The 19,611-nt window shown below is 36.9% G+C and overlaps 1 protein-coding gene across 1 annotated transcript in view; it reads left to right on the plus strand.

The window, feature by feature from the left end:
* CDKL5 (cyclin-dependent kinase-like 5) overlaps window positions 1-19,611 on the plus strand; it is a 144,901-nt gene that overhangs the window by 54,404 nt on the left and 70,886 nt on the right. The window contains exon 4 of the mRNA XM_012730240.1: window positions 1,895-1,929. Within this exon, the coding sequence (XP_012585694.1) occupies window positions 1,895-1,929 (35 nt within the window). The remainder of the gene's footprint in view (window positions 1-1,894; window positions 1,930-19,611) is intronic.

Genomic DNA, 19,611 nt, shown 5'->3' on the forward strand with positions numbered 1-19,611 from the left:
ATCAAGACTTCTTTTGAGTAATAAAATTTATTTGTATACGTTAAAGTTTACATAATTCATGATGAATGGATGAATACATTCTGTTTATCTTTGAGAATGGCAAACCATGTTACATTCTGAGGCATACATTTGGTCATATTTTAGTAACTCAAAAATCAGGATGTGTTAACGATGCTACGGTTTAATTGGCAGTACTTCTTTCCTAATGGTATGTAAAATAATGCTTATAATCAGCAACATTATTGATTTGATGAAATGCGGCAATTTGTTTTTAAGTCTTCTTGATTTTTCATTCTCAGTAATCTTTGCTCTTAAGGATAACCTTTTGGAGATTTTGAGAAGTGATTCTGTTAACAGGGATAAATGACTATAATTATGGTTTATTTTACTGAGCTCTTTAAAACAAATACTATAAAAATTTCATTATCATGGAAATTTCAAATAAATTCCAAATTTTCAATTTTAGAAATTTATAAATTTACATGTGTGAACACAAAAATAGTCCAGATTTTAATGCCAAGTTGTTAAATAAATCCTTTTCAAATAAATATAAACAACTAAGATAGAGTCTAATCATTCTGGGCTAAGGTTTTCTGGATCATTACCCCATTTTTCTTAGTGTATCTGTAGGTGATTATCTTCTCAGGGATCAGTCAGATTAATTAAAACTACCAAACTGTGTGACATAAATCAGAATATGTCACTTTAAGCTGTAGTCAGAATCATTGCTCTAGCTTTTTCTTTGTAGACTATGTAAACTACCTCAGGTGCTTTTTGGCTAAGCAATGCATATATATTGAGGGAATTTAAAGCTGTCAAGCAAGCTCTACATTCCTGTAACCTGGATAGTTCATCTTCACCCCAGAGTTAAGTGAAGCTTGGACAGTCGCCTGATGATGGTGGGGTTCAGTTGGATGGCAGTAATGACTGGTTCGGTCCTAACCGTGACAAAGTCTATTTCCACCAAAGTGAGGGAGACATGTTCTGCTTCCTTAGGCTCTGTTGGAGATTCAGTTCTCGCTTTTAGTTTCCTGAAGTCCCTTTCTTGTAGACGCAGAAGGCTTTGACTGTCTATCAATGTCAGTGTTTTTGACATTTCTGTAGACATCAGTTATCATACATCACATTTTGATTCTCCTATTTAGACTGTTCACAGTTAACTTTAACTTCAGTTTCCTGGGTACCTGTCAGCAGTGTGCCCTGCCTCTAAGTAAGTAGTTATTGACTAGAGGATGAGATTAAGTAACCCAAAAGGTAATGATTAATCTTGTCAAAAGAAAAGGTGGGGGGTGAAGGGCTGTTGCTTAGCCATGCGTGGCCAGAGTATATTGGATTGTGTGTGACCTGACCTGTTCCCTGGAATTTGGTCTTTATGGCAAAAATATTTATGATTCCTATTAATTATTAATTGGAGTGCTAAGGCCAGTGCTGTCAGGAAAGACATTCCACTACCAAAGAAGGAGGGTCTATGTCTACTAGGACACAGTACATTAGGTAGGCACCACACTCTCAGTTTACATTTGGTAAATGAGTAGCTCTAAATTTGAAGTTACCTAGAATCTTTTGAGTTAATTTGAAATTATTCTTAAACTTCTTGTGTCCAGCTATTGTCTCTAGGAAATTTTAAGCTTATATTAAAAAATATCTCAAGTGAAATTTTCCTTAAAAGGAGAAACATTTAAAATTACTTGATAGGAATGGGTTACTTGTATTATAGGCTTATAAAAGATAACATAATACCCGTGTTTCATATTATTACTGTAGAATATCATCATTTAGGAATCATTATTGTAATGTATACAGATAACCAATGTAAATATAGTAGAATTTAGATTTCTCCAAAAGCTGTAGCTTGTTTCCATACCTCTAAAGTATTTACTTCTTTTTATTATAGGAGCCTATGGAGTTGTACTTAAATGCAGACACAAGGTAAGTACCTGGTTTTTTAAAAGAAAACATTTGTGAATGTTTAACTAGTTTAAAACTAGTGTGTTCTGTGCATGTGGGCACATAGTTAAAACTGTGGTGATGGTGATGATGATGCTTAATGAACTAGAATTAATATGTGAACCCAGATTTTGGATCTGTTTCATCATGATGACTAGGTAATCATTAGCTTTTTGCAGTCGCATGGTGTTTTTTTTTTTTTTAAGCATGCATATATACAAGTAAAAAGCTGCAGAATAGTAAGAGAGAAAAGGTAGCAGTGAAAAAAACCGGAGGTAGTGAAATCTATTTTATAATCAAGTACTGATGGGCAAGGAAATAATTCAGTCATTATTTTTCAAGTAGACACAATAACATAGATTGCTTAATGGACTTCAGTGCAAATTTTGAGGGGTGTTGGATAGGTGTTTAGTTATAAAATAAGGATTGGGATAATAGTGGATGATTGTGGATTTTTGACTGTAGTTGATCCCTTCAGACAGTCTTGAAATGAATCTTGTTATTTGACTATGGTAATAACCACTGAGATTGTTCAGGGAAATCATTTCAGTAGTTTCCATAGCTATTGCTCAGTGGTGAGCATATTTTACTCAAGTCTTTAAGATGGCAAGCTGCAACAGTTTTAAACATTAGGTTAAATATTTTTCTTTTATAGACCTCAGGCTATTTTGTATATTTGTTAAGACCAAGGTTTTAAGTTTTTTGGTGTTATTTTATAAATATATGATTTAGAATATCTCACATCAGTTTAGCAATTTAGCTCAAAACATTTAAACTCTAATATATATGTGTGTATATGCATGGAGGCAAATAAGTACCTAGTAAATAAGTAAATAGAGATGATAAAATTTTTGTTTTTATTTTTTCCATTTGTACAAAATACAGATATTTTGGATTTAAGGCTTCGTGATAGTTGATGTACTTTAAGGTTTTAAATCATAAATCTCTTTAATTCAATTAATTTTCTGATTTTGAAAATGGGTATTGGAAGTATTTTATGTTGATAATAGTCATCTGAAGATCTTTGCCAATAAATCCTTAGAAAATGGTGCACTACTACTCATTCTTGATTCTAGATGCTTAAGAATTTAAAATAATAAATATAAAGATAAATTTAGTACTTTGAATACATCTTTAAGAAATATTACTATAGTTTGAAATTAAATAAACAGGAACTCCCTAATGAAATGATATCCTTTTAATGAGTTGCCTTGAATTACAATAAATTTCTGAAGTTTTAAAATGAAATCATTCCTGAGGGGATTCTGCTCTAAGAGAAATGGGTTGTTAGCTCCCATTAAAGTTGACTTTTCCATGAACATTGTATTTCCTCTTGTACTATGATTCTGTTTTATCTTTCCATGCGTTTGATTTAACTTGTTTATTAAAATATGCTTGCTAACTTATACTTGGTTCTCAAAATCACACTGTTAGTGCCAACAAGATGGGCCCAGAGTGAAAAGGGGTGAGAATGGGCCTCTGCTCTTAGGAAACCAACTCTAAATGTGACCTTTGATTCCTAGAGGTTCATGTATAGAGCACTTTGAGTTACAAGGATGAATAAACCTTAGTTTCTTGCCTTTCTAGGGTTTATGGACCGAAGAGAGAATAGATACTTAAAAAAAAAAAAACAAAAAAAAAAAACAAAAAAACAAAACCCCAAGAGGGTGCCACAAATAAGATTGCGTCTAAAAATAAAATACCTCTTTACTGCTTTCGTGCAATGAGGGACTCATAGACCAGCTCTCTAAATATTGTTACTTTTTCCTTTCATTTATATAGAAAGAGTCCTGGATGGAAAATTTAAAGAATAAATTAGTGCCTAACTCTGAGTATAATAAAACTGTTTAGAAGCTGCAGCTGTTTGGTCATGAGACTTGTTCCAGTATATCCTTTCCCCAGCTAGAATCAGACCTTTAAATCTTTATACCCTGATAGCCAAAAAAAGGAAATTTGAGACTTTGGTAAGATTTATATTTTAGGATCAAACAGCTGTATTACCATGAAATTTCACGTTATAGTTGAAAATGGATATAATCCTCCCTACTGTGCCTGTTATATGCAAAACAATCACCCTCATATGTTTTGTATATCTTTTACAATTTTAATAAAATACTTATAAAAATGTATAAATTAGGCTTGCATGATTACTTATGCAGAGGTTTGTGTAATCACTTAAGCATAAATTTTATTTCTTTTTGAGAGAGTTGACTGTGCGTGTATATATAATGAAATTCCTACCATACTCTAGATTTGAACACATGTGAATGAAAGTCATTGTTTTAATCTGTGTACTGTTGCAAGATACTTAGAGGTCGTGTTTGTGAACAAATATCTTTTGTGAACACAATGTGATGTTGGGCTATTTTAAGCCAAAGGCCATACATAGTTCTTAATTTACTGAAATAAAAACTGCCTGATTAAAAAAGAAAAATGTAATTGTAATTGTTTTGATGGCTTCTGCTTATTGTTATATATACATATATGTTAATGAAATTCCTAGCCATGACCATTAAGTTCTTTATGGCTCCTATGACTTCACATGCTCCTATGACTTCACATTTGGAAATACTAGCATGGACTCTGTAGATAAGAATGGCTGATTTTATTTTGTGTGCCTGCTTTGAAGTGCCTATAAATGGGTGGCACGTTTTACAGTGCACTTTGCTTTGCAGAAGCTCAAAGAAATTCCTCACAACAAAGAAGGGGGAATGCAATAGGGTTGAAATAGGCAGATGCAATTAGAACTGCAAGCAAGAGCAGTTGTACAGCCTGATCAAGAGAGATTGAAGGGGATGCTCATTGAGCGTAGGGCAAGAAAGGCATCCCTTTTCTCTGCCTAGGGTTGACATTTGAGAGGATTTTGTTTTGAACTAGTGGGTGACATATATTCTTGAAATAGCTCATTATACAAAACCATAAATGATCCAGTATCAGGGCACAGCCTGTCAGTGTTCAATGAATGATAAAATTGACTTAAATTACAGAACCAAAAATGAAAGACACTAGAGAGCTGTTGCAGAGTAGCAAGTTCCTGCAGAGGCCGACACCACTAGCCAGAGAGGCAATGCCATTCCAATACATGGTCGAATAGGAGGTAACAGTGATGGCCAGGTGGTGGTGCAGTGATGGCCAGGTGGTGGCTCTTTGCCAGGCCAGAACCTCCAGAGAGTGTGTATCCAAATCCATCTGCTCTCTGGCTCTTATGGCTTTCAGCGTCCATGAGTTTCAAACCCAATTGGTGCTTTTTCAGAAATGGCACAGCTTTCAAAATCTGCTCCCCACTGGTACATGAACTCTGATCTGCGCCCGGGTCTTCTGTCTGCTGTACCATCAAACAAGGAGCTACAGAGCTCCATTTACAGCTGCATCAGTTTACATCCCCACCAAGAGTGCCATGCGGTTCGTTCTCCACACGCTCTCCAACTCTTGTTGGTGGTCTTTTTAACATGTGTCGTTCTCGCAGGCGTTCGATGCTTGCTGATTATGGCATTAACCCGAATTTCTCTTATGGCAGTGATAATATTTTTTTCATGTGTCTGTTTACCTTCTGAGTATCTTCTTGGGTGACTTGTCTATTCATATCTGCTGTCCTTTTATTCATTGGGTTGCTTGTTTTTTCATTGTTGAATTGTGTGGGTTCTTAAATATCTTATATATGTGACTATTTTCTTCCATTCATTAGTGTCTTTTTAATTGTCTTTTATTTTCTTTCACTATAAAAGCTTTTCACCAAAAATGTCAATGTTCTTGCCATCATGGGACATATTGCCAGTGTTTTCTTTATTCTTTTTAATATTTAAATCTTTAATCTGTTTGGAGTTTGTTTTGTATATGCAATTTGTGTGTGATCTGTATTCATTATTTTATATGTGGCTTTACAATTTTCCCAGCACCAGTTATCAATATTCCCTGCTTGGTGATAGCTGCTTTATTGTAAATTAAGTGCTCATATGTACATGGATTTACTTCTGGCCTTTTGATTATTATTATATTTAGTTTATCCATGTGTGTATGTTTGTGCCTATATCATATTGTTTTTAGTACTGTTGCTTTAAAGTCTGAAATTAGGTGATATGATATCTCATTTTCTGTCCTTTGTTTTGGGGTTTGTGCAATTTGAGGCCTTTTGTGGTTCAATATAAGTGTCAATATTTTTGTTTATTTTAAAATGTTGCTTGTATTTTGATGGGGATTACATTAAATTTTATATCATTTTAGGCAGGATAGTCATTTTGATTTTATTGATTGTCTCCATGCATGATCATAGGATATCCTTCCATCTTTTATGTCACCTTTAATGCCATATCATAGCTCTTATTGTATAAGTCTTTTACCTCCTTAGTTATATTAATTCTAAGATATATAATTCTTTTGAGGCAATAATAACAAATAGAGTTGTTTTCTTCTTTCAGTATACTTTTTAGTGTTTGGTAATAGAAACTAAGGTAAATGGGCCTTTAATGTAAGATTTTAGGTTAATTTGGTTAGGAACTGGGCTGTGTTTTAATACTTTTTGTAGGTGTAGTTTCCAGCAATGTTACTTTCTTCTTGTGTTATTTTTTTATTATTTTTGTCTCCCATTGTCTTTGGATTTTCCTAAGAACTCTTTTTTAAAAGTCTGTTTCTCCCAACTTTCAAGCAGTAGTCCACTGTTACTGTATGGGAAGCCTAGCGACACAGGGGAGGGGAAATGTCCTGTAGTCATAGGACTAAATGTTCTTCGTAGTCCTGATCCTAGGCTGTAGTCTTCAAAAGTATTTCTTAACCTTTCCTCCCACTGCCCTAATCTTTCTTTTCAGGTTTTAAATCAAAAAGGCTAGAGGGGGCTGTAGCTAGCTAGTTTTCCCTCTCCCAGGATATATAAGACTGCTAAGTTTTTCTTTGAAGTGTTGGCCTTTGTTATGGAGAACAGTCTGGAGCTTATCCCTAAACTGTTATTTTTCCTCTGGGTATATTTTCAAATGGTTACTTTTCTCTCACACAAAAGAGATATTTTTATTGGAGCTTCACCAAGGGTGTATTTAAAAACTGTTACTTTTCTCTTCCTCTTACCAGAAGAGATTGGAAGAGATTGTTCTGGAACTTTCTAGTCAGACTTTGGTGAAGTTCCTGGAGGTAAAGCCATCAGAATATAGAAGCCACCTAAGATTGGGCCCCCATCTGCTCTCTTTTGTAAACCTTTGTCCACATAACCATTTAAGTTTTACTACGAGTATAGTACTCTAGCACCTTCGTCCAGGTAAGCTGATCTTGGACATGATTCTCTGTGTTTCCCTGTCTCTCCAAATTCTTTAACTTTAGTTTATTGATGTCCTCAATTCTCTTGGTAAGCCCAAGAAAAGTTGTTGATTTCAGGTTTGTACAAGTGTTGTAGTAAGGAACGGAGTGGCACTATCTAAGCACTTTTCTGTGTTGCCGCAGAAACTTGAAGTTTTACATTCATATTTTAAAATTGAAAATATCTTAGTGGTTCAAAAATAATGTTCAGCAAGAGGCTATTAGCTTTCCTATAAACCATTTGCTTAGTTAAGATGACTCATTCTCAGTTATTTTCATCGCTTTGAATCTCAGGTCTGTATATTTTCAAAATGCTTAGTGAGAACTTTTTCAGAATAAAATATCTGAGAAGAACTTCATGGCATTCTAGAAAATTGCTAATCAACAGTAAATTAGTTATAATTATTGATTTTTTTCTTTTCTCCCCATAGCATTGTTTCTTGTTTATCTGATACCTTCTCTAAGCCACACCAGAGTGTTTTAGGGGATTATTTAACTTTCACTTATTTTAATCCACTTATTTTTGAAGAAGAAACTCAGTTTTCAAAGGCACTTTGGAATCTCCGCAGCCTAAGCACTGTTTGGATTTGAAAAACTAATGAGAATAAATATCTAACTTTATACTGCCAGTGGTTTATTTTCAATTAACCTTGAAGAATGTATTAATTATAAACTGTAAGTTTCCCTGACTTTAGCTTAATAGGATTACTTTCATGATCCATGTGATAGAGGACATTTTGTCTAAAATGTGTTTTTAAAGCAACCAAAAAAGTACCGTGTGTACTTTAAAACCTTATAATTTGATTATTTGCTTAAAAATTCCATTTTAGGGGACTGCAGTTTTTATCCTTGGATAACATTTGTAACCAAGCTTGGATGATTAAAGCACTGTAAACTGCATTAACCTTGCTCCGTTCTTAGGTTTCACTTTTAGTGTTATTTTCTCACTGACTTGCTGTGAGTAATAGCCATTAAATGAAGAAACAAATTAGCTGAATGGTATTGCTTATTAGCTGGTACATTTATACCATGTTTATTTTAAAAAGTATCTTTCTTTTTTAATTCCTTTAATTGTTTGGAATGTTCATCTATCTTTGGGAATTAGAGATTTTTAATTTGGAGAAGAGAAAATATTAAATATGATGAATGCCATCTTAATACACTGAGTACATTTGTTTTATAAATGGTGAGTTGGTGCTATAATAATCAGTGGTAATCCATTTTAAGGTAAGATCCATTTCTCTAGCATGCTCTAAGTTAGAGGCAAAAACCTTTTGCTTGGACACATTTCTGACAGAAATAGGGCTTTCTGGAGGACATGGAGAAAAATAGCTGTTCTTCAGTTTTGCACAGCTTTGTCTTGTGTCTGATGCGGGTTCACCACCCTCAACAGATTGGTGGGTGTGTTACTATTACTCCTCCTGGAAGTAAAAAAAAAAAAAGAAAGAAAAAAGGCAACAACTCTGTTGCCAACAAACAAGTTAATCTTAATGAAAAGTTTCCACTTACTATCAATTCAACGGAGGCTCTTGGTCCACATTCAGTACATCAGCATTCCACCAAGACCCTATGAGCGGTGACCTGATTCCTGTCCCCAGTTAAGGAGCAGGCAGGAGCTGTCTGGGGCTAGGAGGGTGGCAGCTACCCTGGCACGGTGCCCCTTTCTCACCCCAGCACTCGGACTGCCTTGCCAGTACTGACGCCAGCTCACCTCTCCATAGGCTGGCAGATGCAGCCTCGGGGTATCTGACACCCTGACTTCTTGTCATCACTTTTTGTCACTCATCAGGCCATTCATTAGCACAGAACCCTCCTCCTCGTATTGCTCAGTGCATCCTTGAGTTGTATTCGGCCTCCCCAGCCTTCCCCAGTACTGCCATTAGTAGTTTCTCCATGGCCTGAGTCTTGCCCTAGCTTCAGAGAACCTTTCTCTTCTGCTCTTAGGTGTCTCTGCTGCTGCCAGGTGTTTGCCTGAGGTAGCCCTCCAAGTCTCAGGCAGTGCTCCCTCTACCCACCTCCTGGTAACCACACAGCTGCCTCTTTGAGCTGCTTGAATACAGTGCTCCCCTCCTCTAAATCTTTGCTCCTCCCTTCACAGGAGAGTTTCCTACTCTTTGCCTGACTGACTCTCTCCAGTCTGGATTGGGTTTCCTCTCACTTACCTCTTGGTGCCTATTTATTTCCCTTGTGGGATTTGCTTAAATCTGTAGTTGTATATTCCCTTACTTAGCCTTTTTAATTGAGTCTAAGACACACATTTCTGAAATTAGGGAGCATTTTATACTGGATATCTTAGTTGCCGTCTGAACTGAACTGGTATGTTATATAATGGTATATTTTATAATTAATTGTGTCTTAGATTTAATGAAATAGTGTACTTTTAATTATGTTTGGCCCAGTTGATTGTGAGAGCCACCAAGTTGAAAATTCTGTTTTATCATCACTGGGAACCCAGGCCCATGATAATACCTGACACCTAGTTAAGTATTAGAAAAGTAATGTTCAAATGAATATCATTATCTGTTTGGGAGATGATGGCCCTCATACCTGTAAAGATGAATCAGGCAGTATATGCATGTGAATATTTTTTTAAAAAGATTTATTTATTTATTTATGCATACAGAATTGGGGTACAGGCTAGAGGTACAGGGGGGGGAGAGGATTCACCAGAGACAGAGTGGGGAGCAGAACAGGCCGACTGACAAAGTACACTACTGAGGGGAGCAGTGGGCGAGTCAGGAGAGGTCTGTTGTGCCATGTGGGTCACCTCCGTGGCGGGTGGGAATCGAACTCATGCTGAAGTGGCTTTAGCTTCTTAGTGCTGTGCTTTAACCTGCTGCACCACCAGGGAGGGCCCACATGTGAATATTTAATTCATTTTCTATGTTTAAATGTTAATCTTTGGTGATTGCTCTATTTTGGAATTATTTAGATGTGTCTATTTTGTTCCCCCATTTATGAAACCTGTCCCATTATTGAGAGAGAGAGACAGTTAATCACTTTATTTAAAGATGAATCCATATAAGTTTTTGCCATCAATTTTCTTTCACTGGGGGAAGGAGTAAGGAAGGAAAGAATAGCAGGCTTAGACTTAAGACAGTTTTCAGGGCTTGAACTTTTTAATATTACTCCCTCCTCAAGGAGTGGTTCCTTGGCATACCTGCTTCACTTCTTTAAAGTGAGACAATAGTGAACAGGCCACATGTGACTGGAGTGCCTTAAGTCAACTTCTTGAAAAGGCTCAAGCCTGCTCCATCCCTGGAGGGAAGGCACAGCTCTCCATCCTCATCATTTTCTAAACCCTGCTACTGGGGACAGCTATTGTGTCAGCCTGGATGATGAGCAATTTGTCCTTCGTTGTAACACTCGGCAACCTGGTTGTGAAAACGTCTTTTGTGATAAATCCTTCCCAGTCTCTCGTGTGCACTTCTGGGCCCTGCAGCTCATATTTGTGTGTCCCCACGCTCTTGTACCTAGCACATGTGTTCTGTGTGTTTTGAAAGGAAGAGAAGTTCTGTAAGAAACTCTGAGTCGCCCACATCATTGGTGTCTACATGGAGGTGCTTACGGAGATAGAATCAAGGGTACAAGTATGGTGTTGAAGGACACAGCAGGCTGAAGGCATGAAGGGGCTTGCTGCCCACCTACACCATTGGGTTCTTCAAGTCTGTCCTCAAGGTGGCCTCTCACTGACCCAGTGGGACATCTGTGGAGTCAGGCTGGAAGCGGTTTATACTTGTAAACACAGCCCCAGCCCACACAGCTGTACTGCTTTCTCTCTCGCCCCACAAAGGAAAGCGTCTTCATCCTCTATCCTCTTCATGCTGGCGTCCTTGGTGTCTCTTGTTTTGAATGTCATCGAGCTATTGTATGTCTACTTGAGAGCCATGAGGAGGCTCAGAACACGAGCCTTACTGCCATCCATCTAGTCCGCTGAGGCCACTGGCTCATCATTATTCCTCTCCTCACCCCACCTCCTTCCAGGGACCAGCTGGTTCTTGGAGACAGAAACAGCTCTTCCTACTACAGTTAGAAAAAACAAGGAAGTAAGGAAAGGCGTGCTAATTACAATGCATAGCAAGATCAAATAGGATAGCACCGCCTCTAACTCACATGTACCGCCTTCTGATTTCCATGATGATAAGCAGAATTCTGTGAAAAATCTAGCCGTTGGACACTAACTAGCCTTTGTGGAGCCACAGCTGTTCTGCAGAGTCAGCAGTAACACCAGCAGAAGCCTAATAATGACTAGAGATGTAGAGACACGCTTGAACGCATTTCAATGCTGTGCAAAAGAAAAGAGACGTACAGTGGAAAGTGCTTTTATTTTTTTTGCAGTGGAGGTGATACTTAACATCTTCAGTCTCTCAGCTTAGCAGACACAGACATTAGACTACAGGTTCTTTTAGAGTATCTGGGACAGGAAGGTGGACAGGTATTAATGGAAGTACTCAGTGGTATTTAAAATGGTTGACTCAAAGAACTTGCATTCTAATAAAAGTTGCTTTAGATGATGCACCTAAGGAAGGACTTTTTCTCTCTATAAGCCTGTAGAATGATTCACTGTATTTGAAATTATAATAGATATTTACCCCATACTGCTTCAAACAAATGCAGTATAAACTCATAAGCATAGATTTTTATAATGCACTTATAGTGTTCAGATTTGAGCCTTTCTCATGGATTTTTGTGGTGTGGGCGAATATGTTTACATAATTTCTACTGTGAAAGCAAAGCACTCTTCCCCCCTACCGTAAAATACTCTACCCCCAAACTCCAGGGTATTCTTTTGGGATATTGATTCTTTTCATTATTATATTTTTCTTTTGTAGAAAGAGTTCCTTTTTCTGAAATATAATCAGTGCTTAGATGATAGAATTTTAGTGCTATAAAAAACACTCATTTATATGAGAAACTTTAATGCTTACAGCTAGGCCATTGAATGTTCTGACTTGAATGTTGCAGTCACCAATAGAGCTCGACTTCATCCTACATAATAACCCTACTTCAAAAAAACATTATTTTAGAATTTGTAATCTTTTATGAGTTTGGCAGTCGTTTGGGGTGATCAGCATTTTTAATGTTTGTACCAGATTTTACTTGGAATGCAAGAGAGGTTGAAAGAGGGATGAATAGTACCTACATAATGAATTTGTTTGAAATATATTAGCCATTTCCTCAAATGACTTTTTAAAAGCTCATCATAAAAAGTTGGTAAAAATGCTGTTTCTAATACTTTGTTCTTGCACAATAGCTTCATAAACTATTTTATATAATGAGAAATATGAACTTATCTAATATTTCATGTCAAGCCATTGTGTGTTCAGCTTTGTTGCTTGCATTGTAGACCTAGTCCAGCTCATATTCTAGAAAATTCTTTGTTCAGTCACCTAATAGCCTCAGAGAGATATGGCTGTTCTTACCTAGTTTTTTGAACTCTTCATTGGTATATTTTAATCTAAATAAATACACTAGAATAAAATTTTTAGAAATGAAATTGTTATAGGAAGTTTTAATTATAAGTAACAGATCACAGATACACCTACTACTTTCAGATGTGTAAAATATGAAGTTTTTTTCCCCCTTTTGACCAATCTACTCTCTGTCAAAAGCTTTCTCCCACTCCGCAGTACACTGGGAGAAGGAGACGCTGGAAAGAAGTTAAAAAATTAAACCTGCCCACCACAAAACATTTTGCTCTGACAGTTTAAACAGTCTCAGTTGGGGGTTGGGGGGTAAACCCAGTCTCTAGTCAATGAAGAGTCTTTCGGATTTCCTTCACAGCCCTTTTTTAAGGAGTAATCACATTTTTTTAAAATAATGTGATATGTGTTTTGGCTGGGCACCGCAAAACTTCTGAAACCTTGGAGTCATGCTAGCCACTCCTCACTTCCTTTTCATTCCTTTTCACATATTGCTGGCTTTATTGTCTTTAAAATTTTCATCTTGAGCTGGTTGTTTTACATGTAAGCACCCTATAGATCCCATACACCCTGATTTCTCCCATTGGTAACAGCTTGCGTTATTATAGTAGTATCATAACAGGAAAGCTGACAGGTATGTGATCCATTGATCTCCCGTGTGCACTCGTGTGTGCGTGCATGTGTTGTGTGTAGTTCTTTTGTATAGATTCCTATGTCCAGCAAAAAGGCAAAATACAGTTTTAGTATAAGGATTCCCTGTGCTTTCTTTTTGTGGCCAGAACCTTCTCCCCTTCGTAACTCCAGGCAACCACTAATGTGTTTATTTCTTGAAATTTTGTCATTTCATGAGTGCTATTTAAATACAGTGGTATAGTGTACACAAACTTTTGAGAGTGACTTTTCCCACTCAGCATAACTCCCCAGAGGCCAATGCAAGTTTCTGAGTGAGCCAATTGTTTGTTCTTTGTATTGCTGAGTTTATTATATAGTACACAGGTATGACAATTTATTTACCTGTTGAAGGAGCTGTAGGTTGTTTCCAGATTTTGCCTTTTGCAACATTTGTGTACAAGTATTTTTGTGACTGCAAGTTTTGATTTCTCTGGGATAAATGCCCAAGAGTGTCATAGCTGAGTTGCATGGTAATTTTTGTAAGATTTTATAGGAGAATGCGTGTGTTCTTTTCCTAGAGTAGTTTATAGTCCCATCAGCAGTGTGAGTGATAGTGTTTCTAATTAATTTTGTTTCTTAATTTCCACACATTTTCCAGCATTTGGCATTATATAATATTTTTGTTTTAGTCATTTGAATAGGTATATAGGAGATACCATTGTAGTTTTAAACTTGCATTTCCCTAATGATAATATTGAACATCTTTTTGCTTATTTCAATGAAATTTGTGTTTGTGTCATATTCATTTACTAGCTGGATTATTTTATTTCTCTTGAGTTTAAGAAGCCTTTTTAAAAGTAATATATAAAAGTAATCTATGTACTGAATTGAAATTCTTTGTTTTTGTATGTTTGAAAATATTTTTTTTACACCTTGTAGCTTATCTTTTTATTTACTTAGCGGTTCTCTCACCTAAGGAAAAGATTCAGTTTTGATAAGAGTTAATCAGTTTTTCTTTTTATGGATTGTGCTTCTGATAGCAAATCTAAGAACTCTTTGTATAGAACTAGAGCTTAAAGATTTTCTCCTTTATTTGCCTCTGAAAGTTTCATAGATTTACATTTTGTGTTCAAGCTCCTAATGAATTTTGAGTTAATGTTTATGTAGTTGTAAGATTTAGCCTGAGCTCCCCCCTCCAGTGATTGTTCGGTTACTTTGGCACCATTTGTTGAAAAGTCTGTCCTTCCTTCATTGACTTGCTTTTGCAGGCCAAAACCAGTCAGGCATATTTGTGTGACTCTATTTCTGGGTTCTCTGTTCTGTCCCTTTGATCGATGTATTTATCCTCTGCCAGGATCACCGTCTTAATTGCAGTTATGCTTAGCTCTGTAGTAAGCCTTCACATCAAGAATAGTGATCCCTCCCACTTTATTGTGCTCTTTTCAAAATTCCTTTAGCTATTCTGGGTCCTGTGTCTTTCCATTTCAGTTTTAGAATAAACTCACCTATATTTCTAAAACATTGCTGGGATTTTGATAGAAATTGCCTTAAACCTACGTATCAATCTGGGGAGAATTGACATTTTGTTGAGTCTTCTGATCCATGAGTACTAGTATGTTCTCCTTTACTTGGTTTATATGCAACTAAATAATTTCCTTGGCACCATTCTAAATGGTATTTTGCTTTTAATATCTAACTCCATATTTTTCAGTTTGTATCTAGAAATGTGATTGATTTTTTTTATCTTTGTATCCTACCACCTTGTTAAACTTCCTATTCAGTAGTTTTAAGTTTTTTGGTAGATTCCCAGAGATTTTCTTTGTAGACAATCATGTAATCTATAGTTTCAGTTTTATTCCTTTGTTCGCAATTTGTATGCTTTTGATTTCATTTTCTTGGCTTACTACTCTGATTACAACTTCCAATATACTGTTAAATAACAGACATGAGAATTGATATCCTTGTCTTGTTCCTCAGGGGAAAGCATTCAATTTTTCATCATTAAATATAGTGTTAACTGTAGGCATTTTGAGGGGGTAGTATTTATCAAGTTAAAGAAATTCATTAATTTCCCTGTATCACTCTTGCCAGTTTTTCACAAGAAAAGGAATAGTCTTATTTTTCATGCTGTCTTTTTTTAGCCCATTCTGATAGGCCTTTTTTTTCTTATGTTCTATATCTCTTTGGTTACCAATTATATACTGTTTAGGGTACTTTATTTAGTCATTACTTAAGGATAGGTTTGCTAGTAATGTCTTCTTGGTTTACCTTCAGCTGAGAAAGCTTTTTTAGCCCCATTATTTCGGAAGGATTTTTTTGCCTGATACAGACTTCTCAGTTGACAGTTCTTTTCTTTCAGCTCTTGAAAATATTGTGTCACTTCCTTTTGGCCTCTATGGTTTCTGATGAGAAGGTGCTGTCATTCAAACTGTTTTCTGCTATAGGTAAGGTGTTTGGCTTTTTTATGAGGTTTTGAAAGCTTAGATAGTGTTATAGCTTAGCATAGATTTTTTTTAAGATTTATTTATTTATTCATACAGAACTGGGGTACAGGCCAGAGGTGTGGGGGCAGTGAGAGGAGTCACCAGAGACAGAGTCAGAGCAGAGCAGGCAGATTGATGAAGTACACTGCTGAGGAGAGCAGCGGTGAGGCAGGAAAAGTCTGCCATGCCATGTAGATTGCTTCAACCTCCTGAGCCACCAGGGAGGGCCATTAGCATAGATTTCTTTGGATTTTTCCTGTTTGGAATTCATTCAGCACTGAGCTTCTAGAATCTGTAGCTTTATGTCTTTTGCTAAGTTTGGAAATTTTCAGTTATTATTTCATTAATTTTTTAAATTAACACCCTATAACATGATGTAAGTGTCAGGAGTGCATCCCTGACAGTACTATGTAGTCATTATGACCTTAGCCTATTGGATGGGAAGTTTAACTCTACAGAGTTTTTGAGTCTGGGCTTTATTTAACCATATTATTTTATTTTATTCATCTAATATATTCATGTTTCTTTTAATAGTTGTGATATTTTCTATCGCTTTAGGTGCTTTTTTGTTCAAATGTAAATAGAATAACTCAAGGACATGACTCACAAGTCACTAGATGAATATTGCCCATACCATTAGGTTTAAATGCCACTTTAGGGGCTTTATTATACAACACTTGTGGCATAACTAAGTTACTCTGTTCAGAAAAGATTCATACTGCACTTGACATTGGTTTTTTAGTTAAATGTTAACATTTTTCCATTCATTTAAAATGTGGAATCAAGTTTCATTTACATATATATTCGGTGTACTTGATGTCTTATAATCTCAACAGTTTGTTCTATTCCTTATAAACACTGAGTGTTGTATATAAATTTTCTGCAGGTTTAGCGAATAATGTATAATTTCTCTTAAAGTCATCATTAATTTGCAATGTTTTCATACTGTTGGCTCTTAAATTTCCATAGCTACTTAACTACTATGTGATTTTATCTGAAGCAGAATTTTCCCCCAATTAATATTGATTTATCACCCATGGCATTTGAATATGTTCTTTTTTGATGAAGAGAAACTACGGGAGTGAACTTCAAAACCTAACATTAATTCATTAAGCAGACATTTATTAAAGCACCTGTTGTGGGGAGTTCTGCTAGATTTGGGGGTAAAGAGTAAGAAAAGCTTGCTTAGTGATTACACAGAACCCACATTTTAGAAGGGAAGGGCTTTGACAGTGTAGTGATTAGGCAGTCTCTGCCCTTGATTCCACAGCATGTCAGAGAATGAAATTGTCAGAAAGGTCATTCTTTTCCAAACTCAGGTGGCTCGTCCTTTTAATACGAATATGTAACTTTTTATTTTCCATAATGTTTTACAGTAAAATCGACGTATCTCATTTCTGTGCCTCACGTTCCCATGACCATATTTCTCTTTGGTGTTGTCAGTTTCATCAGATATACTAAGGCAGCTGTATTGCCTGACTCATCTATTCCACCCTTTTGGAGTGCTTTTCCGTTCGGTCTTAGGGACCCAGAGGCACCCGAACTCATGGATCTTAATTAGGGTCTTGGGTGCACGTAGGCACAGTGACAAAACACGGATTCCAGTACAGGTGTGGTGAGAGCTTGCAAGAGGTATGAGGACCTCAGAAAAGCAGAGAGCAAGCTGGGGGTATTCTAGTGCTTCCCAAGATGAAAGAATTTAACTGGAAGTAGCAGGGCTAGCTTCTTGGCATTTAAGTAACAGCCGAAACATTACACCTCGGTGTTCCTGTTCTAAATAAATACTGTATTTAATTGCATTGTTTAATTTTCTTCACAGCAGTTACCGTTATCTTCATATTTTGTTGTCTTTTTGTGTCACTTCCCTTCAGAATGTAACTGCCATAAGAATAAAACCCCTATGTCTTATTTCTTACGTATCCACAGTGCTTAGTAGAGTGCCTGACACATAACAGGAGTTTGGGAAATGCTTGTTGCTTGACCAAATGAATGAAGAAAGGATGAATGCTGGAGGCAGTGTGAGCAGATATAAGCAAGTATGTGTGAAGGTTGTTTAAAGGCTGCAAATAAGTAGGTACCAACAGGAGCAATATGCTTTTTCTTAGAAATTAGAAGCTGTAGTATAGAATTAAAACTTTATCTCAGAAGCCTTGGAAAGTTATCTGGTATGTAATGCATCGTTCTTTTCCTGAATCCAGTAACTAACAGCAGAGTGTATTTGAAATATCTATTATGTGCAGAACTGATGACTTCCCTGAGGCTTTTGGAGAACATTGCTACAAGAGTATTTCTATTAGTGATATTCTTGACATGAAGTAACGAGCCATGTAGAAATTGTGTTCAGGTTTATAAGGCTAATTCACTTGAAACACCGAACTGCTTTAAGACTTATATTCCGTGGTATTTCAAGGTGTGTCCTCTTCGGGGTTGTTGTCTTACTCGTCCTCATCTTTCTTGCTTTAGCATTCAAGGTGGCATATATGTACTCAGGACCTTCAGATTATGAGACTGACGCGCTGCCTACCTCGCTAAAAAGGCAGGTTCAAGGTGGCATATATGAATGAGCACTTCCAGCTTCCTTGTGGGATGGTGGTGTCTATATAACAATGTGGTGCAGTGCCATTCAATGGACAGTTTATTACCTACCTATCGTTTGTAAGATAAAGTACTGCATGCTTGGATATAAAGGTAAACCAGATTTAGCTCTCTCAAATATATAGGCTGCTGATTTGTATTTGACACTCATCTTTCTATGATAGAAAAAGCAAAGTTAGCATTTCCAGATTCCCCCACAGTGCATAGTAAGACGACACTTTGCAAACTGACTTCTAGAACAAGAAAAATGCTTTCTACTTCTTATATATATATATAGTTTTCTGCATGGTTATGGAAAAAAGCTGTGACTTAAAATTTTTTATCAGATTTGGTTGTGCCATCTTGTTCCTTGTCTGCTTGTGTGTGAGCGGCGTCTGTCAGCGACATGGCCATGGGGTGCCCTGTCCAGTTGTTTGGACAGAGAGCTTCCGGGTTTCACTTGTTGTGCCAGTCGGTCCTTGGCATCTTGGCAGTACCATTGTAACCCTGCCCCTAACCTTGTGCCATTGTAGTCTGAAGAGACCCAGAACATGCTTTCTGATGCTTTTGAATGTCAAAGTTTCCTTAAGTGTCTTTTCATCCTAAAAGCGAGGCATATTTCACATGGACTGGAACAATTAACCCTGGCATGTTCTCCTTATTTTATACAAAAGTATAAAATTCAGTCATATTTTATCCCACAAATCAAGAATTAGCCTTTTTAGTAAATAAATTAAGTGTAACCTTGTGCAAGCTTAAGGTGTCAATATAATGCGTCCTGTGTGAGCCAGGTTCCCTAGCTCATCACTGCACCCTTTGACATTTTCAGGTGACAGTGACACTGGCCATGATAGAAGCCTTACTGCTTACCGGGCTTTCTGGCTGGGTGGGGGTTTGCACTTAGAATGTTTCTTACATTTATGGCACACAAATGGCAGTCCTCCTTGTGGCCCGTCTCACAGCCTTAGTGGATTCATTCACTGGGAGCTTTTGGTGGTGGCAGGGGTTGAAGTCTCAGTGCTGTCAAACTATCACCAGCCACGAGTTCTATCCCCAGCCAAGGAGCTGACCCATGTGGCGCAGCAGCCCTGTCCTTTCTCACCCACTGCACCCCTCAGCAGTGTACTTCGTCGATCTGACTGTTCTGCTCCCCACTCTGTCTCTGGTGAGTCCTCTCAGCCCCCCCCCCCACCTCTGGCCTATACCTCAGTTCTTGTATGCATAAATAAATAAAACAAACCTTTTAAAAAATAGTTATTTCGGCCCTCCCTGGTGGCGCAGCGGGTTAAAGC

Source organism: Condylura cristata, unplaced genomic scaffold (genome assembly GCF_000260355.1).
Source record: "Condylura cristata isolate star-nosed mole 26May11 unplaced genomic scaffold, ConCri1.0 scaffold00027, whole genome shotgun sequence".
NCBI classification, from domain to species: domain Eukaryota; kingdom Metazoa; phylum Chordata; class Mammalia; order Eulipotyphla; family Talpidae; genus Condylura; species Condylura cristata.